Source organism: Rhinopithecus bieti, unplaced genomic scaffold (assembly GCF_001698545.2).
Source record: "Rhinopithecus bieti isolate Rb0 unplaced genomic scaffold, ASM169854v2 scaffold_29388, whole genome shotgun sequence".
Taxonomy (NCBI): Eukaryota; Metazoa; Chordata; class Mammalia; order Primates; family Cercopithecidae; genus Rhinopithecus; species Rhinopithecus bieti.
The window spans coordinates 2588974-2609826 of NW_016813389.1; the positions used below are offsets into that span (position 1 = coordinate 2588974).

At 56.4% G+C, this 20853-nt stretch overlaps 1 protein-coding gene across 2 annotated transcripts in view; it reads left to right on the plus strand.

The window, feature by feature from the left end:
• The first annotated feature begins 218 nt into the window (after positions 1-218).
• The window catches only part of ASS1 (argininosuccinate synthase 1), a 57587-nt gene continuing 36952 nt past the window's right edge, over positions 219-20853 (plus strand). Inside the window, exons 1-6 of one of the 2 annotated variants that reach the window (XM_017848331.1) lie at positions 219-508; positions 5721-5782; positions 7651-7760; positions 9708-9776; positions 14268-14456; positions 19964-20020. In XM_017848331.1, the coding sequence (XP_017703820.1) occupies positions 7656-7760; positions 9708-9776; positions 14268-14456; positions 19964-20020 (420 nt within the window). In that variant the 5' untranslated portion in view covers positions 219-508; positions 5721-5782; positions 7651-7655. The remainder of the gene's footprint in view (positions 509-5720; positions 5783-7650; positions 7761-9707; positions 9777-14267; positions 14457-19963; positions 20021-20853) is intronic. The other variant, XM_017848332.1, reaches the window with a different exon arrangement.

The window sequence follows — 20853 nt, forward strand, 5'->3', positions numbered from 1 at the left end:
CCGATAGAAGTGAGCACGAAGCTCTCTGCGCCAGTGGAACTTTTATCCCCGCTTCCACCTCGAAGGGTTTGAACGCTTCCCCAGGGCCAAGAGGCAAGTCTCTCGAAGGACGGCTGCGGCCACCCCCCGCCCCTGAGTTACATGAGTCGCAGCCACTGCCGCCTTGGCGCCGCCAGCCCGCGGGCCAGGGCCAGGAGCCGCGAGCCGCCTGCACCCCCGCCGGCGCGCCCCTGGGAGGGTAAGCCGGCGCCGGGCCAGGGCGGGGACCTGGTGGGAGGCGGGTGGAGGTGGGGACGAGGCCGGGGGAGGCGGACCCCGCCCATCTGCAGGTGGCCGTAAACCCTGAGCGGCTCCAGGCGGGGGCCGGGCCCGGGGGCGGGGTCTGTGGCGCGCGTTCCCCCCACGTGTCCCCGGTCGCCGGCCCTGCCCCCCGGGCCCTGTGCTTATAACCTGGTATGAGCACCCCTGCCGGCCCTGCTCTGCCGTCTGCCACCGCTGCCCGAGCACGGTAAGGAGCCCTCGGCCCCTCTCGCTGCCCACTCCCTAGCCTAGGGCGCCCCCTTCCCGGGCGCAGCCAAGGAGGCGGAGGAGACGCGCGTCCCGGGGCCCGCGGAGGCAGAGGGCGGACCCCCGATCGCCACTCGCCGGGGACTGGGACCCAGGCAGGAGGGAAGAGGCTCCCGATGCTCAGACGCCTGGCGTCGGATCCCAGGTTCCTGGAGGCTGGGGGACGCGGGGGGACGTGAGTCCCCGGGTCCGAGGAGCGGGTCTGGTTATTTGTTCCCTGGGCAGCCGGGTTCCTTCAGGACTCCTTCGCGGATCCGGCTTCCTCTGTGTCGTGAAGCCCCCACATGGAGAACTGGGGAGTCCGGAGCGTGTGGGGGGCTCCCGATTCTCTCTCCCTCTCTCCGACTCGCCGTCTGTCTCCACCTCTATTTCTCTGCGCAACACCAGGATTCCAGCCCCTCTGGGGCTTGGACGTATCGCTTTCCCCGCAGCCTCAGTTTACCCTGGACAGATGGGCATGGTGGCCCTGGCTCCCTTCCCTGCAGGGGGCGGCACCCGGTGGGCTCTCCCCGGTGGGGCTGGCAGTCTCGCGGCCTCGCGGCGGGTTTCCTGCTGGCCTGGACTGGGCTCTGTGGGAGGGGCGGTACCAGGAATATCCTCTATCCGGGCTGCTGTTGCCTTTGGCCCCTCGGCGACTGCGCCCTCCAGGGAGGCAGGGTCATTGTGAAAGAGAGGAAACTCCTCTCCCAGTCCGCCAGGGCTGTTCCTGAGGAGGGCTGGCCTGGCCTCAGTATTCTCTGAGAAGTGGAGAGTCCACTCCCAAGCAGCCGGGTCAGGCTGCAGGTCTCACGGCAGGAACAGACCTGTTCTCTCCCCAGGGGCAGATCAAGAGCTAGGGGACCTGGGCTTTGATCCTCCGGCTCCCAGCAAGCACACACCCGGTGATGGGGAGAGCTGGTGAGGCCTTGGCTCAGCCTCCAGATTCCCAAGCTTCCCTTTCATTTTCTTTTCTTTCTAAAAATTTATCAGAGATGTGGACTCATCATGTCGCCCAGGCTGGCCTCGAGCTCCAGGGCTCAAGCGATCCTCCTCCCTCTGGCCTCCTAAATTGCTGGGATTACAGGCTTGAGCCACCCAAGGCGCCTGGCCCCCAAACTTCAGTCTGTTAGAGCTGGCTGGGGCTGAGGGCTCAGGAAACATAGGCAGATAGGGTGAGGCTGCTAAGGGTTCTGTATAGACTGTTGGGCGCTGGGCCTGGGTCCAATTGCACAATAACTGTGCCTGGGGTTAGGTTCTGATGAGAAGGAGGGAGAAGCAGCCACACAGACTGGGAAGCTTGGCTAGGAGCAGGAACTGGAGGAGTCTCCTTTCCAAACTCCCTCTCCCTCCCAGACCCCTTTGGCCCAGGGCCTGGGGTGGGGAGCTGTCCTGGAGGGGCCATCTGTGCACCATGCTGAGGAGTAATTCTGGTTCTGCTCTGTGTGGGTGGATCAAGTGAATGAATAGTGACTCCTGCCTGCTGAGCGCCTGGGCAAGGGCAGGCACATGGTAAGAGGGAAGGGGAGGTCCCACTCTCAGCAGTCTCCTTGCTTGGGAAGCAGGCCCAGGGCCCCAGGAGCTTTGGGGTGGAGCCAGGTCCAGAACTGCCTGCTGCACATGCACTTCCCCCTCCCAACCCGGGCCCATCTCATCTTTGGCCTGTGGGTGCTGGAAGGCCAGCCAGGTCAACCAGATGCCTCATTTGAGCACTGAGTACACAGCCCCTGAAGTCAGTGGTTTGCCTGTGGGCACCGGGCACCCATGTAGAAAGAGGTAACTTCGCTGGAATTCAGAGTCTAAGGCTCTGTTTTCTGATGTAGCTTTGGGCAAAGTTGATCTTCCAGGGCGTGGCTCCCTCCCCAGAATTGGGGGAGACCAGGCACCCACAGGCACTTTGATATGAGTTGAGTGAATGAAGAATGTGCCCTTCCTCCGTCACCAAAGACAAACCGAGCTCAGCTGAGTTAGAATGTCAGAGAGGGGTTGCAGGGGAACCTTCCACGGGGCAGTAGGCCTGAGCTGTAGCACACAGGCTCTCCGGACGAATAGTGGGCAGGTTGACCATGAGGCACTGGGGGACTGGTTTTCTGGAAGGTGTGTAGAGCAAAGGGGAGAAGATCCAGGTCTCCTAGGAGCCAGGGAGAGAAGGGCCGAGTGCAGGGAAGAGCAAGTGGCCTGTAGTCAGGCTGGGTTTGAAGCCACTAGCCTGTGACTTCGGCGAGCCGCTTAGCCTCTGCCTCTACCTCTGTAAATAGGTGGCAATGGTAGTCTCCACCTTAAGATGACGCACCTGTGACTCTGAACATAGTAGCTGCTCTTGTTGTCATTCCAGCTCTGACGTTTTCAAGCAGCACGAGTTTTCCTTAGTGTCAAGCGGGCGCCCAGGCTGGCCTGCTTGCTGGAAGCTGAACAGATGGCTGTGGCTGGGGCCACAGAGAACGCCATCCCAATGAAAGCCAGGTAGCTCTGGTACCTTGATGCAAGGCCACCTTCCCTCCTCCCAGGTGTCTCTTCTGGTGAAGGAGGGCTGGAGGGCAGTGGGCATTTGCCAAGGAGCTGGAAAAACCTGCTGTGGCCCTTTCTGGGGGATGTGGTGGGGGTGGAGCTGGGACTAAGGGAGGCTGAACTCAGCCAGGATCTGCCTGCCAGGCGCAGCTCCCAGGAAGAAAGCTCAATGTCCGGGAGGGTCAGAACCCAGAGGGCTGTTAGGTTGTACAGATGGGGAAATTGAGGCTTAGCAAGCCAGGAACTTGGCTGAGGTCAGCCATGACAGTGGTGCACAGAGCTTAGTGGACACATGCTTGGTGCCCAGCTCTGGGCTCCTTCCCCCAGCATCTCACCAAATCCTTACAGTCGCCCTGTGGGGAGCAGGCTGTTCGAACCCCCATTTTGCAGCTGAGCAGTTATGCTAGAGAGCTGGAGCCACTCAAACCCATGTCTGGTGGACTTGACCTGTGTGCTATGCCTGGAGTGAGCACTCACTGGATTGCAGCTGCCATTCCTTCTCTCCCTGTCACTTCCTCCCTGACATCAAGCTTCATTTAGTTTTTGCCTTGGGCTGCAAATGCAGCTTAGGGACCTGCTGAGGCTGAGGGAGGAGGGTGCCCCACCCGCTGCTGGGAGGGCAGGAGCAACGCTGCTGTCTGATTACATCATTTTCCCAAGCCCATCTGCCCAGCTCATTTCTCTGCATGCATACACAGGCCCCAACACCCACACACATGTGCATGCACACAGGCACACATGTGCAAGCCCAAACACATTACAAACATGCATGCAAGCACACACATTGTGTACTCTCAGGTACACACCCCTGGGTGAGTACACACACACACACACACACACACACACACAGTCTCAGGTACACACGCCAAGTCCATGCATTGCTTCACAATACCAAGCCCCAGAGCCTGAGGGCCTCGCTAGAGCCCATACCTGCCCAGATACAGCCTGGCAGGCAGGAGGGGCTCACTGGTTTCATTTTGTTTATTTAAGACAGAGTTTCACTCTGTCACCCAGGCTGGAGTGTGGTGGCACGATCTTGGCTCACTGCAACCTTTACCTCCCGGGTTCAAGTGATTCTTATACCTCAGCCTCCCGAGTAGCTGGGACTATAGGTGCCCACCACCACACTCAGCTAATTTTTGTATTTTTAGTAGAAATGGGGTTTTGCCATGTTGGCCAGGCTGGTCTGGAACTCCTGACCTCAAGTGATCCACCCACCTCGGCCGTCCAAAGTGCTTGGATTACAGGCGTGAGCCACCGTGCTCGGCCATGAGAGCGTGTATAGGACTCCGCAGCTTCGGGGCACCCCAGCCCTCTTTTTGCAGTGAGGAGCTGACCTCCAGAGAGTGGAACTAGCAGCATTGTTCTAAGTGCCTGCCACAGGCATCTGGGAGATGGTCCCTGTTTCCATGGAGCTCGTAGTGGGGGAGAGGGCAGTTAGATTACAGCATGATGGCCGGATGTGGTGGCCCATGCCTGGAATCCCAGCACTTTGAGAGGCTGAGGCAGGCAGATCGTTTGAGTCCAGGAGTTCAAGACTAGCCTGGGCAAGGTGGTGAAACCCGATCTCTACAAAAAATACAAAAATGAGGCAGGTGTGGTGGCATGTGCCTGTAGTCCCAGCTACTTGCGGCTAGTGGCACTGATCTGGGGTGGAAGGATCCCTTGAGCCCAGGAGGTCGAGGCTGTGGTGAGCTGAGATTGCATCACTGCACTCCAGTCTAGGTGACAGAATGAGACCCTGTCTGAGAAAAAAAAAAAAAAAAGGAAGGAGGATAGAGCTCTGATAGGCAGGAGGCATGGCGGGTCACTGAGGCGATGCAGGTGTTTCTGCAGAGCTGCCCACCCCCCCCCCCCCCCCCCCCCCCCGTGCCTACCCTCTTGGCTCCAGGTGCCTCTGGGAGGGGGCAGGAGGAGGGGTGACTCTCAGAACTGGGTGAATCTTGGGCCAGCATCATCAGATCACACTTGCCCAGGACTTCCCTTCCTTGAGTCTGCCCGAGAGGGGTGGTGGTCTCGTACCTGCGAGCAGTGGGTTAAGGAGCTGAGCCGACATGAGTTTGAGTCCTGACTCAAACAAGACGCAGGGCAAAGTTCCTTAGCCCAAGCCTCAGTTGTCCTGCCTCTAAAATGAAAAGAACCCCAAATGGAAGGGGTCGGCCTAAGACGGACATGTCCATTCCCTTGATTGTGGAGTTGGTGTCACAGGCGCATCCGCAGGCCGAAACTTGCTAAATTGGACACCAAAAACTATGCGATTATTTTTGTAGCTCATGAGTGTGCTGATTGGGTATTCTCGTGTGTTTGCGAGGTGCCACCCTCAAACTTTGTTATGGTGTTGGCTCATTACCCATCTGATATTAAAAAAATGCAATTTATGATCTGTCAAGTAGACCTCAAGAGAGCTGTTTTAAAACATACAACAGAATTTCCCCCAACCCAACCACACCACCCACGCCATCACGCACAAACAGGGTTAAGCTTGCACGCATTTCCTGAATGCCTTCTGGGGCAGGGGGCAGGGGGCAGGACAGGTGGCTCTGGGGCTCCTGGGCTTCCCCCGCTCAGTGAGGCTGCTCACAGGAGATTGGGTGGCTGGAAGGTAAGGTTTACGGCCTCTGGGATGGCCCGGGCTGCTTGCAGGCAGCTGAGTAGCTTTGCTTTTGCAGAGTGGTTCACTGCACGGTGAAGACAGATTCCAGACACTAGGAACTCACGCCTTCAATCCCAGGTACTGCCCACCTTAAGCCCTCCCTGCCTCCCTTTCTCCCTCCTTCCCTCCATCCTGCGTGGCCAATTGCCTGGCTGCAGTTGCCATGGATACCACCTGCTGGCTCCAGGGTCAGGGCCTGCTGAGTCACCGGCAACTCGGGGACAGGGGGTTGGATGCCCAGTAGGGACATTGTGGGCACCGACCAGAACCACCTCCTCTCCCCCAGCTGTGTGGCCCGTGAGGTGTTTCCCCTTCTAAGTCCAAAGGGCAGCACAGGCGTGTGAGCCCCGGCTGACTGGCGGGTGGCACCGCGCAACATGACGGGACTGAATACTCATGTGACGGGGCTCCAAAGTCCACCTGGCTACACGGCTGCGCATTGCGGCACAGGCCGGGAGGCTTGGGAGAGCCACTTCCTCTCCCTGAGCTTCCAGGCACACGGACAGTGCTCAGGATAGCGATGCCTGCATCACTGCAATGGTGATGGCCGGGTGAGCCTTCGGGGCTCCACTTCCCCAGTAGTGTCTAATAAAGACCCCGAGTGACTCTGACCTTGTGACGTTGGTCAGACTCAGCTGGAAACATTCCCATGCACAGCAAACATGCCCTGTACATTCAGGAAACGTGGGATGCTAGGGCCAGGTGTCCACAGAGGCTGGAACCAGGGGGCCTGGGCCCACATCTGCCCCTGCTGCTTGTTGATCGGATGACCTAGGGCACGTGACCTCGTCTCTCTAACCCTGGTTTCCTATTCAGCACATTGGACACAGTAAAGGCACCCAAGCCCAGGACCACAGGAGGCATGTGGGGGAGGCAGAGTGAGCCCAAGGGCAGCCCAGGATTCAGGGAGAGCCCTCGGGGAAGAAGCATGGCTGCAAAGACCAGGAGACAGGAGGCCGTGGTGCCTTCAGGACGCTTCATTGTGGCGGAGGGTGGGGCAGGATGGGAGACCGCAGGCACTTAGGGCCTGGCTGCAGAGGGCCCCATCTGTCCCCCTCCCGGGAAGGGCCGCTGGTTGCAGAGGTTTTAGGCCTCTGCCTATCTATCGCCTTCCCTCCCTGGGCCTCAGTTTCTCTCCCTGCACACTGGGGGAGTTGGTCTCTGAGTCGCTCCAAACTGGGCATTGGCAGAGTTGAATTCAGAGGTGCTCACATTTGGAGAGACACCATGTCTAAAATTCCAACCAGTGAAGGTTCCATGGGGTTCCAGGTAGGAGAGGGACTGGGGCTGGGCACCTGCCCCACAGCATCCTGCTCCACCTGCAGGTGGGTGGCAGCACTGCACACTGGGGAAGCACGGATTCGTGTGCCCTCTGTGACCCTGAGCCTACCACTGACCTCTCTGAGCCCTGCTGTCTGCCTCCCCAGTAGGGATGACGACTCCTACTTCATGGGGTTGTACTGGGGGCTCAGGGGCACAGGGAGATCCAGCTGAGGCTCCCAGGGCCCTGCCAGTGCTTGGCAAGGAGCAGTTCTGATGGGGGATGTGTCAGCTGCCAGAGGCTCAGAGCCAAGGCCCCTCCCACATCTCCTGCCTGCGTGCATTCTTCACATCCTGGCCTTGGGCCAAACTGCTCAGCTTCAGCCGCCTTACCTCCCTGCTGGGGTGTCAGGTCCAAGAGATGCCACTCCCTGGCCAGCCTAGGACGGCAGTCAGCATTCCCAGGCCCCAGCGTGGTCCGTGGGGGTGTGTGCAGACTGTGCAAGGTCAGGGTCCCCAGGGGTGGCAGGCGCTGAAGGTGAACATCCTGTTCCCGACCTCCAGTGGCAGCTTGCCGGGGAGACAAGGCTGTCCAGGGCCAAGGCTGGGGTGGGGCCATCTGCAGGGGCTGGCGGGGGGCACTAGCTGTCTCAGGGTCACTCAGGTTCTTCCTCGACTCCCACCAGACACTATGTCCAGCAAAGGCTCCGTGGTTCTGGCCTACAGTGGCGGCCTGGACACCTCGTGCATCCTCGTGTGGCTGAAGGAAAAAGGCTATGACGTCATTGCCTATCTGGTGAGGGAGCGACCTGGGTGTCTGTCTTCCTGCGTGTCCCACAGCCTGTTCTGTCTGCCCCCTGCCAGCCTCTGTCCGGGTTGTCAGCCTGTCTGCTCACCGTCACTCATTCAAGCCTGGCCTCTTCTCTCTAAGCCTGTCTTGAACTGGAACTAGGAAAATAGCTTCTCGTTGTACTGCCTCACTTTCTCTATATGCAAATCAGCCATCCTCGAGATGCCTTCCAGAGCCAGGTGATGGGGGCGCGGGGAGGGCACAGCAGTGACCTTGGCAGTGCTGCTGGTCAGCCTGCTTGCAGAGAGACGGTGGGCTGGGACCTGCTGCCAGCCCTGGGAAGGCACACCATCTTCCCATCTCCAGAGGACGCTGTCAGCCTGCAGTAATTCCGCAAAGATTGTGGAAACCCGAGCTGGAAGGACGCTGGGGGTCCCCTGGTTCTGGGATGGGAAATAGGTCACGGGTAATGGCTTATGTGTGATGTCACTTCCCTATCCAGGGCCCAAAGGAGTCATCCCTCTCAAACCAGCTCCTGTCCGACTGAACCTGGCCACAGCTCTGAGTCCTTATCTGTGTGACTGTGCCATTCAGGACTGTTGGGTGTAAATTTTAGAAACTCAACTCAAACCAACTTATGCGAAAAGGAAAGGGAAAAGACAATTCTTGGCTCACATAATGGAGAAGTCCAGGGGTAGGATGGCTTCAGGCAGGGCTGGATCCAGGTGCTTCTAAGATCCGTCTCCAACTCTACTTGGCTTCATTCTTGGCCTCTCCAAAGGGCAGGCAAGGTTCATGGTCACCTTCATAGCCCACCTTTCCCAAAAAGGAAGGCTTACTCCCAGTAGGGCCCATGGGAACCCACTGTGCATTAGTCACTACGACTGCATCATAGGGTGCGAGGTTTGGGCCATGAGCCTGCTCCTACAATGGGCAGGATTTGTTTCTCTCCATCCCTGTGGAATGTGGTCCACCCAGGAAAGAAGGTTCTGTTTCCAGAGGAAGTGAGGCTGGGTTTCTGGACAGACAAAACTTAGCTCTTGCCAAAAGTGACTTGTTTGCTGGCATATCGGCGTGTCTAACCGCACCCAATGCCCTTGTCATTCAGGTTGGGGAAAGTGAGGCCCAGGGGAAGAAATACTTAGCTCACAGTCACCTGGTGGGTGAGAGCACAGCTTTGAGAGGCTGCAAAGAGCCCAGGGTGTATCCATCTCACTGTAGGCAGCACAGCGGGGCAATCCGAGCAGGAGCTGGCCGTATAGAGCCCTGGGCTACCACCTGTGGGATTTAAAAGCAGAATGTGATTCAGAGAAGCACCTGCAGCTGGGCTTTGGCAACATTCCAGTGTTTGGTGAGCAGAATAAAGGGCGCGAGGGCTGAGGCCAGGATCTGGGCAGCAGGCCAGAGTCCAGGCAGCAGGAAGCATGGCAGTGTCTAGACAGGGGCCGTCAGACCCCGAGGTCAGGGCACCAGCCGCACGGACAGAGCTGGAAGTTCCTGAGCACAGGCTTCTCTGCCTCCCGCCTCTTCAGCTGCCTTAGGATGGCCCAGTCTTTGACTGGGGAGGAGAGCTGGAGGCTAGGAAGGCCCTGACAAGCTAATCTTTGCACTGGCCGAGAAAGAGTTTTCTGGAAAAGACAGATAAGTTTCAGGAGGACCCCAGACCTTCCAGCAATGACTGCAGCCTGTGTGGCCGGGGCCAGGCTCAGCCAGTGCTCCAACCCACGGAAGCCGCCGGCCAGCACCACGTTGCAATCCAGCTCCCTATCTCACCTCCTGGAAGAATCTCACCTCTCCAAGCCTTGGACTTTGTCCTTTTTCCTTCTTACTGTGACTTGGCCATGGAATGGAAGCTGTCTGTGTAGCAGGGGATGGGGGGCTGCTGTATGTGGACGGTGCGAACCCAGGGCTCCCCACAGGCGCTGATAGGACCTCTCTGCTTCTGCTCCTCAGGCCAACATTGGCCAGAAGGAAGACTTCGAGGAAGCCAGGAAGAAGGCACTGAAGCTTGGGGCCAAAAAGGTACCAGGTGGGAGGCGGGGGTTTGGGCTGGGAGTGGGGCAGTGATGTGGAGGGACAGTGGTGGATGCTTCTGCTCCAGGGATCCCATCCCTTCCAATGTGTCTTCTTGCTTCTAAGAGTATGAGATCTGCTCTCAGGTGTGTGAATACTCTTGTTTTTCTGCCTCCCCCAGGCCCTCTTCCACCCACTCACCTTCCCATGCAGGTGGAGTGTCTCTTCCCCACCCACCTACCTTCCCTTCTCTTTTATCTCTCTGTCCATCTATGCACCCACTCACCCTCTTTTATCTCTGTTTATCCACTCATCCACATATCCATCCACCATTCATCCCTCCATTGCTATCCATCCATCCCACCATCCATCCATCATCCCATTCTACCCATTCATCATCCATTTCATTCATCCATTATCATCATACATCGTTCAACATACCCCATCCATCCATCTACCCAAGTCTCACATCATCCATCACCCGTCCATCCATTACCCATCATCCATCCTCCATCTGTCCATCCATCCATCCATCCATTCATCCATCTCCATGCATCCACCCACCATCCACCATTCCACCATCCATCCATCCATCCTTTCATCCATCATCCCACCATCATCCACCATCATCCACATCCATCCACAATCATCACCATCACCATCCATCACTATTCATCATCCATTACCATCCACCCATATCCATCCATCCATTCATCCATAGTCCATCCATCCATTCACACATCATCCATCCACCCATCCATCCATCCATCCATCATCCATCTATCCATCCATCATCCATCCATTCATCCATCATCCATCCATCCACCCATCCATTCACCCATCATCCATTCATCCATCATCCATCTATCCATCCATCATCCATTTATTCATCCATCATCCATCCATCCATCCACCATTCATCATCCTTCCATGCATCATCCATTCATCCATCCATCATCTACCCAGTCATCCATCCATCATCCATCCATCCATTCCACTATCCATCCATCCATCCACATATCCATCTGTCATTAATCCCTCCACTTTCTTTTTTTTTTTCTTTTTTTTTTTTGAGACGGAGTCTCGCTCTGTCGCCCAGGCTGGAGTGTAGTGGCCAGATCTCAGCTCACTGCAAGCTCCGCCTCCCGGGTTTACGTCATTTTCCTGTCTCACCTCCCAAGTAGCTGGGACTACAGGCCCCGCCACCTCTCCCGGCTAGTTTTTTGTATTTTTTAGTAGAGACGGGGTTTCACCGTGTTCGCCAGGATGGTCTGGATCTCCTGACCTCGTGATCCACCCGTCTCGGCCTCCCAAAGTACTGGGATTACAGGCTTGAGCCACCGCGCCCGGCCCAATCCCTCCATTTTCTATCCATCTATTCATCCAGACAGGTAGCCATTCGTCTATCCATCCCCCATCCATCCATCCCTCCATCCTTCATCCATCCACCATTTTTCCATCTATCCATTCATCCATCCATCCAACTGTCGTCCATCATCCATCCATCTGTCCATCATCCCCCTACATATCCTTCCCTCTTTTATCTCTCTGTCTACCCATTCTTCCATTCATTCAACAGAATCAGAAAACTCATTGAGTCTGGTGCATTGATTGTGAATCCAGGCATGTGGCAGGCAGACCCCTGTCCCATACGGGGCATATATGGTGAACAGGGTCATCAGGACCCCTGCTCACATGTGCTCACTCCGCATGGAGAAGCCCTTGCCACTTGTGCCCCTTCATTTGGGGGAGTGAGCAGGGGACATAACAGGGATGATGTGCAAGACCACCAGCCCACCTGCCGGGTCAGAACTGATCCCCTCTGTGGGGTGCTTCTGCAGGGTTGCCAGGGTAATTAGCATGTTAAAATGGACATGTTAAAATTAGCATGTTAAAATGAGGGAGTGGATGCCCCAGTTCCAAGTCACCTACTGGCCACAGGACTGGAACTAGAATGTCCCTCCTTGGTTCTGTGTCTCCCAAGTGCTGGAGAGAAGAGGGGTTGTCCGAGCAGTAGCCCAGGAAGGGGAGAAAGAGCTCTGAGTGTTGAAGATTGGAGGAGAGGGGTTGTCTGAGCAGTAGCCCAGGATGGGGAGAAAGAGCCCTGAGTGTTGAAGATTCAAGTGCACTTTCAGCAGCGCAGAAGCAGGGCTTTGTGCACAGCTTCGGCTTTTGTCCTTTACTCTAAATGAGCAGTTCTCAAACCTTTGGGTCTTGGGAACCCTCTACACTCTAATTTACATGGAGTTTTTCCATATTTATTTTATTGCATATAACATTAGGATGGGCCAGGAGCAGTGGCTCATGCCTGTAATCCCAGCACTTTGAGAGGCCGAGGCGGGTGGATCACCTTAGGTCAGGAGTTCAAGCCCAGCCTAGCCAACATGGTGAAACCCCGTCTCTACTAAAAATACAAAAGTTAGCTGGGCGTGATGGTGGGTGCCGTAATCCCAGCTACTTGGGAGGCTGAGGCAGGAGAATCACTTGAACCTGGGAGGCAGAGGTTGCAGTGAGCCGAAATCACACCATTTCACTCCAGCCTGGGCAACAACAGCGAAACTCCGTCTCAAAGAAAAAAAAAACCAACCAACCAAACAAACAAACAAAACACACTTATCCTAATGTTTTTTATATATCCTTAGTCCCAATTGCTTTCTTTTCTTTGCCTTTTATTTCATTTTTTTAAAAGGATTTTTTCAAAATAATTATAGACACAGGAAGTTGCAAAAGCAGTACTAAGAATTTCTCGGCTCTTAAAAATTATTGAAGGGCTTGGCTGGGTGCAGTGGCTCACGCTTGTAATCCTAGCACTTTGGGAGGCTGAAGTGGGCAGATGTCTTGAGGTCAGGAGCTCGAGATCAGCCTGGCCAACCAGCCTGGTTTCTTTAGTAGGGAAACCCCACATGCCTGTAGTCCCAGCCACTTGGGAGGCTGAGGCAGGAGGAACCTGGAAGGCAGAGGTTGCAATGAGCCAAGATTGCACCTCTGCACTCCAGTCTGGATGACAGAGTGAGAGTCCATTTCAAAAAAAAAAAAAATTATTGAAGGCCTTAGAGAACTTTTGTGGATAATGTCTGTTGATATTTATCATATTAGAAATAAAAGCTGAAATTTTTTAAATAAACAGTACATGTTAACATAAGTAACATTATGCTTATGAAAAATGACTATTTTCTCAAACAAAAAATTTTAGTAAGAATCTTATTGGCTTCCATTTTTGCAAATCTCTTTAATGTCTGGCTTAACAGAAAACAGATGGACTCTTGTAGTGGTTTTCTGCATTAACCTGTTTTTTGTTGGCTTGTTTCTTTTTCTCTTTTAGCCTCCCAGGGCCTCCTTGCTATGTGATCCCTTGTTTTATTGAAGTCTATGAAGAAAACTGGGCAACATAGTGAGACCCCATCTCCACAAAAAATAAAATATTTAGCCGGGCATGGTAGCACATGCCTGTAGTCCCAGGCTGAGGTGGGAGGATTGCTTGAACCCAGGAGGTTGAGGCTGCAGTGAGCTAGGATCACATCACTGCACTCCAGTCTGGGTGACAGAGAAAGACCCTGTCTCAAAAAAAAAAAAAATTTCACTCAGCATCTACCTGAAAAGTCACTGGGAACGCCTGGGGGTCTACATTTCAATAACTATTCCTCTAGATTGGGGTTTCTCAGTCTTGGCACTGTTTCCATGTGGCTGGCCGTCCTGTGCACGGGAGGATTTTAGCAGCATCCCTAGCCTTTACCCACTAGCTGCCAGAATTACCCCCAACCCTGACCTGGCAGTTGTGGCAACCAAAAATATATCCAGATATTTCCAGATGCCTCCCCTACTCCCACTTCCCATAGGGACAAAACCATCTCTGGTTGGGAACTACTGCTGTGAGATCTTAGGTGACAACTAAGTCTCATCTTGTTGGGGCGGATTTAGAAGCCACATCCAGTTTCACAGAATAGTGCATCAGGATTGATGAGCAGGCTGGCCGCGGTGGCTCACGCCTGTAATCCCAGCACTTTGAGAGGCTGAGGCAGGTGGATCACCTGAGGTCAGGAGTTCGAGAGCAACCTGGCCAACATGGTGAAACCCCATCTCTACCAAAAATACAAAAATTAGCAGGGCATAGTGGCACATGCCTGTAATCCCAGCTACTCAGGAGGCTGAGGCAGGGGAGTCGCTTGAACCTGGGAGACAGAGGTTGCAGTGAGCCGAGACTGAGCCACTGCACACTCCAACCTGGGCAACAGAGTGAGACTTCAACTCAAAAAAAAAAAAAACAAAAAACAAAAAACAAGCTATTGATTAGCAATGTCTGCCATGAGTGCAGGAGGGACAGTAACAGTACAGTGTGCTGGGGTTGATGAATGATGTCTACTGCAGATGCAGAAGGAGAAGTACCAGGCACAGCCTGGGTGGCCCCTTGTAGTTCTCAGCTAGCTGAGGCCCCTGGGGCTCTGGATGCCAGCTGGCCCCTGTCCTTGCTGACTTCTTCCTTCCGGGCTTCTCTTCCTGTAGGTGTTCATTGAGGATGTCAGCAGGGAGTTTGTGGAGGAGTTCATCTGGCCGGCCATCCAGTCCAGTGCACTGTATGAGGACCGCTACCTCCTGGGCACCTCTCTCGCCAGGCCTTGCATCGCCCGCAAACAAGTGGAAATCGCCCAGCGGGAGGGGGCCAAGTATGTGTCCCATGGCGCCACGGGAAAGGTGAGGCACCTGGGAAGGGCCGGGCAGAGGGAGATGCGGAGGGGTGTGGGAAGGAGATGAGCACCTCTCGAGCGGTTTCCTGGTGTGCCTCAGGGGCAGACTTGGTGCAAGGTGGCTGCATGGCTTTGTTTAGACCCCAGTGAGACGGGTAACCGCTCGCCCCTGTGATCCATGCACTGTGGCACCTGAATGCCCATTCTGAGTCCTCACCTCCACCCTTTGCTGTGGGAGTAATGTCATCCCACTTGGCAGACTTGCTGCTGAGGTCTGGGGACATTGTCCAAGGTTGCACTGACCAAGGTCACTGCGTGAGTCCCCCAGAGGACACACAGGAAAGTGTTGAAAAGCCCGAGTTGGCAGAGTGGAGTTCAAAGGCAAGCTCTGCTGCCGGCTCGCCGCGTGTCCTCAGCCAGGGCCCTTCCCCACTTCCTGAACCTCAGTTTCTTTATTTGCAAGATGGGGGTCACGCCTTGTCTTAGTTTCCCAGGGCTGGGGTAACAAAATGTCTCAAATTGGTGGCTTAGAGCACAGAACTGTTCTGCCTCAGGGTTCTGGAGCCCTGAGGTCCACACTAAGGGCGTGGGCAGGGCCACGCAGCCTCTGAGGGTGCCAGGAAGCCTCCAGCTGAGGCCTCTCTCCAGGTTCCGGTGGCCTCTGGTGTCCCTTAGCGTGTGGCTGCGTCACTCCCATCCTCCGTCTTCCCAAGCTGTCTTCTTCCTGTCTTCGCATCTTCTTTCCTCTGCTTGTCTGTTTACCTGCCCCTTGCTACAGGAACCCCAGTCTTGGATTAGGGCCCTGCAATGACCTCTGGAGTACAGTGGCTTGATCTCGGCTCACTGTAACCTCTGCCTCCCAGACTGAAGCAATTCCCCTGCCTCAGCCTCCTGAGTAGCTGGGATTACAGGCGTGTACTCCACCACACCCGGCTAATATTTGTATTTTTAGTAGAGACAGGGTTTCCCCATGTTGGGCAGGCTGGTCTTGAACTCCTGACCTCAAATGATCCTCCAGCCTTGGCCTCCCAAAGCACTGGGATTACAGGCGTGAGCCACCATGCCCAGCCTTAACTTGGTTATTTCTGTCAAGACCAAACGAAGCCACCTTCGGAGGGACTGGGGTTAGGACTTGAACCCATCATTTTGTGGAAACACAAATCAACCCATCCCATACCCCTTCCCTCCGGGCCGTGTGTCCCAGTGCAGACTGCAGGGCCCCCGTGGGTTGCAAGACAGGAAACCCCCTGCCTGCTGCCCTTCAGAAGGCGATCCTTGAGAAACCAGATTCCTGACAATATTGGCAACTGTCAGCCAATGTTTTTATAAAGACTCAAGTCATGAGCTGTTACAGTCAGTGGACAGCATGCCAAGAGCATGGTACAGGAATTGACTGCTTACCAACCCCACAGTCAGAAGGCTCAGAAACTCCCCAGTGATGGGGAGCTCACCCTGACCCGGGCTGGTCAGGGTGCTGATGGTGGGAACAGGTCCTGGCTCACTGTGGTGCAGGGACACACACACAGCTAAGATGATGATGGAGGAGACACGGTTGATTTGAGGGTGGCCTTGGAGACAGCCACCCACCAGGATGGCACCTGTCATGTCTTTGAAAGTCCAAGTGTTCATTTCTTCACTGGAGCACTAGTTCAGCAAGCTTGCACTAGGTGTCTGCTGGGATTGGGCTCTTGCTGGCGCTGGCACAGTGCTGAACTCATTGGGCTCATTGCCTACCCTCAGAGAGCCCATTTCCTGGCAAAAGAAGAGAAAACGGATGTGTGATGAGGAATGGGGACAGGGCCAGGGGTCTGTGCCAGGGAGCTGCAGGGGCAGCAGGCAGGGGCTAAGGATGAGTCTAGAGGAGTGAATAATGGTATGGAAGAGTGTGAGAGGCAGAGGGAACAGCCTGTGCAAAGGCTTAGAGCCAAGAGGCCCTGAAGGACAGTCTGTCTGGGGCTGTGGAGCAGGAGCTGTTGCCGTGGGGGAGGCAATAGGGCCAGGACTGGGCCGAGGCCATGCCGGGAGGTTTGGCTTCATCCTGAGGGCAACTGATGAGGGGGCGGAAGGAGGTCTCAGGGGGCGGAAGGAGGTCTCCCGGGGCGGAAGGAGGTCTCCCGGGGCGGAAGGAGGTCTCTGGTTGGATGGAGGTGGCCAGTGATTCTCCCAGCGAGATGTTGGGGAAGAGACAGGGAAGAGCTTCTCACACAGACTGTGGCCTTGGTTTTCACTGTCACTCCAGCTGTGGGTGATGGGATGGTAGGAAACCAGGCAAGGAGGATTGGGCGGGCCTGGGCTGTTGGGCAGGGAGGTGTGTGTGCTGCCATCCATGCAAAGCTGGTGCCAGAGAAGGAATGCACAGGAGGGAGAACCCAGAGGATCAGGACTGGGCTACAGAGCGAGACTCTGTCTCAAAAAAAAAAAAAAAAAAGTTCCCGACCCACCTGCCTTAATGGAATGAGCTGGATCGTGAGCTCCCCGTCCCATGAGGCATACAAGCCGAGGGCAGGGGATCAGAATTCTAGGAGGGGTCCTGCCCTCAGGTCTTTCCAGCGGTACCATTAAGGTTCAGTAGGGCGGCACTCATGGCTTGTGGAGTGCATGGGTGGGTGGGTGAGTGTGGGTGGGTTGGCTCTGGCTCGGGTAGCTCCCAAGTCCACGCGGAGACCCCCAGCCCAGACCAGCCGACATTTAGCCGGAAACAGCCTCCCGCAGCCGTGTGCACCCCTCCTCCCTATGGCCACCAGAGGGCGCCAGAGGCTTGGGTTTGAGGCCTTGGGCGCCAACCAAGGCGGGAGGAGGTGGCGGCACCACCGGAGTCCTGTTTCCCACCCCGGTCCTGCAGGGCGTGGTTCTGAGAAGAAAGCCCCCCGAAGTAGTGCTGTGGCCACTCGGGACTTGGGGGCGTCCTTGCATTCACACTCAGAGGACCCAAGAGGGACGGACTCCAGGGATGCCCGGAGCAGGTGCTACCTGGCACAGCCACCTCTTTCCTGGGGTTGACAGGCAAGGCCTACTTCTGTGCCTCAGTGTCCCTTTATGACAGTACCCAGGAAACCCCCAACAGCCTCTGGAGACAATTTCCAAGAACTAGGGTGTGAGTGGGGAACCAGGAAGGCTGGGAGCTGGGGGATCCAAGGCCTTGGAGGTGCTGGTCCAGCCTTCAGGTGTTTACCCACTGAGTATCCACCCAGCACCACCATCCCGTGAGTATCCACCCAGCACTGCCCCGGGTACCATCACAGGGTGTACCATCATGGGACGGGCCAGGCGCAGGCCCTCGGGTCTTTGGGCTCAGGGAAGGTGACAGTGAAATGTCGGGGGGAGCACACATTGGCCTGGGATGAGGGGAAGGGCATCGGGGCATCCTGTTTGCAGGAACTGCCAGAGCCCAGCCCTGGAGGCAGAGGCGGAGGCAGCCTCCCCCGCAACACCCCGTCCAGACGGCACCTGGTACAGAAATTGAGCCCCACTCTCCCCTCCCATACCCTGCTGCCAGCCCCACCCCTGCCCACCCAGAGAGCTGCACCAAAGCTGGGGTGGCCCTTGCAGGGCTCCTCTCTCCCCCTAGTTTTGGAAGAGGGGCCTGGAAATACGATTCTGAGGCTGACTGGAGAGCAAGAGTTTTGTAAATGGCACCATCTGTATGGCTGCCCCAGGGCAGATGGGAGACCCCAGGCCCCCCCATCCCCGTGGGCCCGTGCTTACACGCATGTTTACACACGTGTGCACTAATATCAGCATGCAGACACTCGTATGTGAGACCCTACATCCCCCTTCTCCCGGGAAAGCTGCCGGGAGCTGCCCTGGTGCTGGGGTCTTGGGGTTCAGAAGGGGAAGGACTGGACTGGCCTCCTTGGCTCTTGCCTGAGACCAGGGCAGAGTTTGAACCAAGGAAGTGTTTGTTTGGCCTCTTTGAGAGTCTCTGGCTCCTGAACAGATGGGTGTCCCCATGGCAGCATCTGGATGGGCAGACAGCAGCTCGGCCGTGCCTGGCTGGTGAGGCACAAGCCGTCTTTGTGTTGGGGAAACATGAAGCCGTTGGGCCATGCATAGCTGGGCCATGCAACATGGGACCGTGCCTTACCATCTAAAACGAGGCTGTCTTTTAGTTGCTCCAGGAACGGGGCCGGCCGGGGGTCCACAGGCAAATGTGGCCACCCCCACCTCAGTGTCCCCATCTGTAAGATGGGACTAACAGAACCTGCCTTCTGGGGCTGCTCGAAGGATTCAGTGAGTTAATTATACATGGAGCTTAGCCCCGCTGCCTGAGTGTGAACTATTAGGATGAGCATGTTTGCTGTGTGGCCCTGGGCAAGTGGCTGCACCTCTCTGAGCTTCACTTTCCTCATCCATGAAACAGGGCTAAAAATCTCCCTGGCCCTGGGCCTCTCTGAGTGACAGCACACAGTGGGTGCTCACTAAAGGGCCCGCTTGGAGGCTGAGTGAGGCCAGCCCGAGGCCTGTGCCACGCACACAGCTCCCAGCTCTGCAGAGGCTGAACCCTGGATTCTGTGCCACCTGACGAGAGTCTGGAAAATAGCATGTAATTCCCACCACTGCCTGGCTGCGCCCATGCAGTTTTCACAGTAGGCAAAAGGTCCCTCTGTCATTTCCACAGCGCTTAAGTCTTCCTTCGGGCCGCCGAGCCCATGGGGAAGCAGGAGACGTGGGCAGCCATTTTCTCTCTGGGAATAGAGCTGGGCTGGCGGCTCCTGCGCCGACCCCGGCCTCCTCCTCCTCGGCATCAGTGTGGACGGCAGTCCCAGCTGTGTCAGGGGTAGCGTTCAGGGCTCAGTGGGGGTGTTGGGGTGTCTCCATTTGCCCACAGAAGATGCAGGCGAGGCAGCCTGCCCAAGGGAGTGGCCATGGTGCTGGGGACCTGGGCTTGGCTCCCGGGCCTACCCTGGCTGTGTGTCCTTGAACTGGTTCCTTTCCCTTTCTGGGCCTCAGTTTCCCTCTCTGTGCAGAGAAGAGCTGTGGAGCAAAAGGCCTTCAGTGGTCGCCTCGTTCCACCTCCTCCCTGAAACCAGCCATTGAAGAGATGGGGAAACTGAGGCTCAGAGAGGTGACAGGGTTCCCAAATGTATGGGTATGGGGGAGTCCGAGCACCCTGATGCCCCAGCCCTGAAGTGAGCTTGATTTGGGCAGGGCAGGGTCAGCAACGTGGGAGCCTTGAGGAAGAGACTGTAGTGTGAGCTCTGGGGCTGCGGGAACAGGGCCTGGCTCCCCAGGTCTTGACAGTGGCTGGGCCTCCAGCCCCAAGGGGTCAGACGTGCCCTGCACCTACCCACGTGACATGTGTGCCCTCTCCTGTACTCTGCCATGTCCCCAGATGTGCACATCTCCCTCCTGCCACATGCCCACACATACGTGACCTACACTGCATGACCCCACATGTGTACGTGCTCTGCCCAGCTCTGTCTCTGCCATGGACTGTCCTTGTCCTCACTTCCTCCCCTAGACCCCAGAACCCCCATCCTGTGGCTCCTGACAGCCCTCTGTTCTGCATTGCAGGGGAATGATCAGGTCCGGTTTGAGCTCACCTGCTACTCGCTGGCCCCCCAGATAAAGGTATGATGTGGCTCCTCCCCTTAGCGCCAGTGCTGGCAGCTGCAACCCCTGGTGGGGAGGAGGGCGCAGGGTTCTGGGAGATTCCAGGAAGATCACAGGATCTTCTCCATGGCAGGGGTGCCCATCAGGTGGACAGCCTGCTGGTGAGGCTCCCTTCACTGCGGCCAGCTCCAGGGCACACACTTTCTCCCCCGCCATTCATTCTTCTTGGAGGTGCTGTCCAGGTGCCAGGGCATGGGATAGAGAGTCCCTGCCACTCTTCAGCCATGTCCCTGGCATTCCCCAGGTGCAGGCAGATGGCTCTGGCACTCCAGGTGCGGGTAGGGATGGCTCTGGCAACCCAGGTGTGGGCAGGGATGGCTCTGGCATCCCCAGGCGCAGGCAGGGATAGCTCTGAGATGTGGTTGCTGGTGTCTGGGATGCTCAGAGCCCTTCGAGCCCCAGTCAGAGTCCCCAGCTATGCCTGGCTCCTCCCCAGGACGCCTGCACCTGGTCCCCAGCATCTCTGAGCCTTTCCTAGGGTGGGAATCACCAGGATCTCAGGGCATCAACCACCCTGGCCTGTGGCATGTCACCCAGGCAGGAGGGCACCTGTGGGTATTGCCCAGCCTGCTACTACCACCCCCACCCCTCCAGCTTGACCTTGGACCTGGCCTGTGTCTGTGCATGAATGAATGGACACGTTCATTCCTTCACTCAGCTCCAGGAGTGCCATGTGCAGGGCCCGGGGCAGGGCTGAGCAGTGAGAATTTGATGCATACTACCACTGCAAGCTGCCCAATTTTTCTAGTAGCCATATATATAAAAATATATGAGAGAGAGGTGTGTGTGTA